The sequence below is a fragment of the Epinephelus fuscoguttatus genome, linkage group LG16 (assembly GCF_011397635.1).
Source record: "Epinephelus fuscoguttatus linkage group LG16, E.fuscoguttatus.final_Chr_v1".
In the NCBI taxonomy this organism is placed as follows: Eukaryota; Metazoa; Chordata; class Actinopteri; order Perciformes; family Serranidae; genus Epinephelus; species Epinephelus fuscoguttatus.
The window spans coordinates 7,908,005-7,912,530 of NC_064767.1; the positions used below are offsets into that span (position 1 = coordinate 7,908,005).

A 4,526-nucleotide genomic window follows, 5' to 3' on the forward strand; every position below is an offset into this window, starting at 1 on the left:
AAAAGTGCAAAGAAGTAAAAATGCACACACCGATTCCAGCACACAAACTCGATGTGACTGCAAACTCTGATATTTGCCTGCAGCTGTTCTAGTGTGGGAATATTTTTGTTTAAATATTCTTAAAATGTCACCCAGCTTGAATGGTTTGAGGAGGTGACCAGTATGAGTCACACTACATAAACAGAAAAAAAAGGAAAATAAAATAAAAGTCAAGAGTCATTCAGAATCAAAGAAAGCCTCGATTTTAAGCCATGTATTTCTTTTTCTTTTATTGTAAAGGGTATATGAAACTATAGGTGAATCGTTTTTATGTTTCATCATTTATCGCAAAGTTTACATGCAGTCTCTTTCCAAATGCAAATGATAATAATAATAATAATATCAAGAGATTAAGATATTTCATCTTATCACGGCTCTTATAAGACACTTGAGAATATCATACCCCATCTTCCCCACTCAACCCCCTCCAAAAATAAAGAAAACAAAAAAAGAAGCTTATGGCTCTCTTGGAAAACCCTTTGTAAACAAAAAGGCGATGGGGTACCTTTGACTCGGTGCCTACAGAGTCTGCTGATATATCTAAACCCCTAAAATAACAACGGTAATAGTAACAAGAATTAAGACATTTTATTGTTATTGTTTTCAACAATATAACATGTTACGTTATTACATTCCGGTAAAATACTTTTTTTCTTATCTTTTCTTTTTTTTTCTAAAACGACCTAGTTCCGCCTCACCTTTTGTCCTTTTGCACCAGCACTACAAAAAATGATCCGTCTCAACAAGTCATATAATCTCTATTAATTATACTTCCCTTTAGCGAATTAAAGGGAAAATGTGCCAATAGTAAATGGGTCCTGTTTTAAGGGTTTTTCCAATTTTCCTTAAGTGCTGTGCCATGACACTTGTTTCTAGAAAACAAGTTTACAGGAAGTTTAATTTGAAATATTTTTGTTTTAAACAGACTTTGAAGGGTGAGTATGAGACTAAATGATTTGGTACGGTGGCTGTTTGCGCAGTGTTCCAGGCTGCCTGCTTTGCACCTTGCCGCAAGTGCTTGCAGCTCGCCTCACACCACCTCGTAAATCACTTTTCCAAAAAACAAAACAAAAAAAAGACGGTGCTGTCTGTCCCCCTTCTGTGCCGGTTTTTTAAGAGCCAAGGTCCACTAGATTAGAAGACATAGGGTTCAGTATGGTGTCGTGGTGCAATGAGTGGTGATGGTGCACCGAGTCTACGCCGCTGGGTACCGGGATGGCGCTGGGTCCCGGCGGGGGCGCGAGGCCGTGCAGGGACTGTAAACCGGCGTTAGAGCCGAGGAGCAGGGCCGGGCTCGGAGACGTGTGATCCGGTGTCCCCGACGGTGTTTTATCGTCGTCCGAGCTCCCCAATAGAGATTTATTTCCATTCATGGAAGAAGTCAATGGGTTGTGACTATTGCTGTTGGAGTTCTCGTTGTTTTCTCTGCCAACAGAAAATAAAATCACATATCAGTGTAGTGCCAGTGCAGACAAATTCATGCAACATGTTGGTACATCAGGACAAATATGTCACAAATTAGTACGTTCTGACACATATCTTAAACCTGCTACAATACACAGAATAAACACTATAAATGTGCAAATTAAATGTGTGTAAATAAATATTTTTTGCGCTGTAAAAACAATAAAACAGCTTTATTAAAACACACACACACACACACACACACACACACACTAAGCAAAAATAGTTCACGCTACTGTGTGCAGCCCACTGGGATATTAATTAGACCACGCCATATTTACAATAGCCACAATAAGCATCATTAATATATATGAATGATCAAATGCTCAGTCTAATGATTTTTTAATGCATCAATCAGTAACGCATTCATGTGCACGTGCGCCAGGATGCAGACAATAAGTGAGTCAGTGAAATAATTAGAGGCAATGGCTCACTTCACTGCAGCACATCAGAGTGTAAATGGCTGCAGACAATAAGTCTGTTTGACTATTGAAGCTGCATTAAGTGTCTGTGTTTGTGGTAAGTTCATTTCACCGGGGTGACCTGTGCAAAGACGCCTATCAGAGTGGGCAAGCTCTCGGCCTTCGCTAGGTTTGAGTAAATGTCAGCTGTAATTATTGCTAAACGTGTGCTTGTCGCGTATGGCGGAGTTCATGTGTTTGCAGTGGTGAGGAGGGCTCTTCTCAGTGGGAAGACATGATTTACGTGGAGCTTTCAGTCCGAATTAGTGGCCAGAGGGTGAAAGAAGACACCAACCCGGCGAACACCTGACTACAACACGTCTCCCCAAAACCCCTCTGCACGCCTGCCTGTGTGATTTCCAAACTTTGAAATGTACAAACGAGTCCTAATGAAATGTCAGCCGGGCTGATATGGAGGCTGCACAGCCCCGCCACATCAATTACACCGCAGCACAACTTTTAGACGTGTCCTGAGATGTTTCCTTAAATGTGTTCAGTCCAGGATCTGCAGGGTTAAAAGCTTTTTTCTCTGATCCTAATGTGGAAGTCAAATTTCATGTTATAGTAAGTGTGATTAAAACATAAAAGTGGAGTAAATGCAACTTTTATAACCTTGTAATTTACCTGACAACGAGTCTTTAATTTTCAGCCCTTTCAACTTTTTTTACGCGCGGCCTGCGTAATTTTCACAAACATACAAACAAAAGTTTACTAAAGCTACAGTATGAAAAAGAGCCTGCTTCTAATATAAGTTTTCCCCAGTATGCGTGGAGAGAACTGGGGCGATTTGTTAAGACCTGAAAATACATGAATGTTTGGTCAGTTTAGTAAATATCCAGATGTAGGTCAGCAGATCTAACTGCAAGGGCGCACAGGAGACACACTGGATGTTTGAGTCTGTTTTAAATATGATTTCTGTCTATTTTTGCTTAGTGTCATGATCCTAAAATTAATACAATTCTGAAAAATATTTGAATGTCTTTAATTTGAGTCCTACCTCTCCTTCGCCTCCGCCGCTCGGTCTCGCTGCCGTCGGTTTTTGAACCAGTTGCTGACCTGCGTGGTGGTGAGTCCCGTGGCCTCGGCCAGTTCTCTTTTCTCCCGCGGGGATGGGTAAGGATTGTGGGTGTACCACTCCCGCAGGACGCTCCTGCTCTTCTCCTTGAAGCAGTAGCTTGTCTCTTCTCCGTCCCAGATGGAGCGGGGCAGGGGGAACTTTCTCCGGACGCGATACTTCCCCACGGCGCCGAGCGGGCGGCCTCTCAGCTTCTCCGCCTCGATGTAGTGCGCTTTGAGCCACAGCTGCTGCAGCTTCGGGTGGTTGTGTGGCGAGAACTGGTGGCTCTCCAGAATCTTATACAGCTCTCGGAAGTTCCCCCGGTGGAAAGCGACCACGGCTTTCGCTTTGAGGACGCTCTCATTCTTGTGGAGGTGTTCGCACGCCGGGAGGGACCAGAGGAAGCGCCCCAGCCGCTCGATGTTCCCCCCTTGTTGGAGCACTTCGCAGACACACGCAACTTGTTCCTGCGTAAACCCAAACGTCGGAAGCATGGACATGGCGACAACGTAAATCAATACAGATTATATTGTGCCTTACTTCCACGTCTCCCCTCTCAGTCTCACATTAAATCAAAACGCAATAAGTCCATAAGCGAAAAAAGGTCCCCAAAAGAGCAGCTTCAAACTTAAAACAGCCCAAGGTTAGGTAATATCCAACTGCGTGTTGTGGAATAAACTCAAGTCCATTCAGCCATGCAAAACCCCAGGCGACAAATCCTCATAAAGTTGGTGAGAAAGAGAGAAAGTTGCTACTCCTTCAACCGTCCTCCTCCACCTTTTCTATGCCGTTTCAACATAACCTACTCCCGGAGACCGGGCTCGCTGGCTCGTTTTAATAATATTATTCTAAGCTGGCAAGACAAGCGATTATATGAACTCTGATTGGTCGGTTATCTGACCCGGGGATGGTGAGGATAAGACAATAGCCTTAGTCAAATTATTTGCCATGGTTACGCTGTCACTCAAAGTAACCTGATATGCTTTGAGGTGGCTCCCTGGCAAAGTCAACCCGATTGTTCCCTTCACGACCGGCCCGCCTACCAATAGAAATATTGCTCAGATTTTTCTTCTAAAACACTTTTTCCCCTTCCCTTCACTTTGACAGACACCTCGGGCAGCCAAAGAGCGCAGAGCTGGGGGTGTGTGGGGAAGGAGAGTCGCGCTGGTCCCGCAGCTGGGGGAAGGATGGCGCCAGAGCGCGCAGAGCCTGCTGCAGTGAGTCCTCGTGCCTCCAGCGGCTCTCACAAATCATTCAAGACTCCCACAACGCCTGGAACTTTAAAGTTAGTCACTTCATCATTTCATGCAAGTGATATTACCGACTACTGCTCACAACAAGTGGTGCGGCGTTCAGTGACAAGCTCGTAACGATACGAAGAAAAAAAAATACAAACAAAAATAAATTAGACTAATGATGTCAGAGAGGGCAGTGATTTATATTTTCTCACCTCCAGTAAATTAAGATAAATTTGATTTAAGTTAACCGGAAGTTGTACAAATAGT

At 43.7% G+C, this 4,526-nt stretch overlaps 1 protein-coding gene across 1 annotated transcript; it reads right to left on the minus strand.

The window, feature by feature from the left end:
* Nucleotides 1-242: 242 nt before the first annotated feature.
* On the minus strand, nt 243-3,840 carry six2a (SIX homeobox 2a). The gene is made up of 2 exons (XM_049600939.1): nt 2,962-3,840; nt 243-1,464 (listed from the first exon to the last, which is right to left on the minus strand). The coding sequence occupies exons 1-2, from the start codon at nt 3,519-3,521 to the stop codon at nt 1,152-1,154; spliced, it is 873 nt and encodes a 290-aa protein (XP_049456896.1). The 5' UTR covers nt 3,522-3,840; the 3' UTR covers nt 243-1,151.
* Nucleotides 3,841-4,526: the final 686 nt, after the last annotated feature.

Coding starts and splice junctions, on each gene's coding strand:
- six2a (XM_049600939.1), bottom strand. CDS start 3,521: ATGTCCATGCTTCCGACGTTTGGGTTTACGCAGGAACAAGTTGCGTGT. Junction 1,465..2,961: donor GCGGCGGAGGCGAAGGAGAG/GTAGGACTCAAA, acceptor TTCTGTTGGCAG/AGAAAACAACGAGAACTCCA.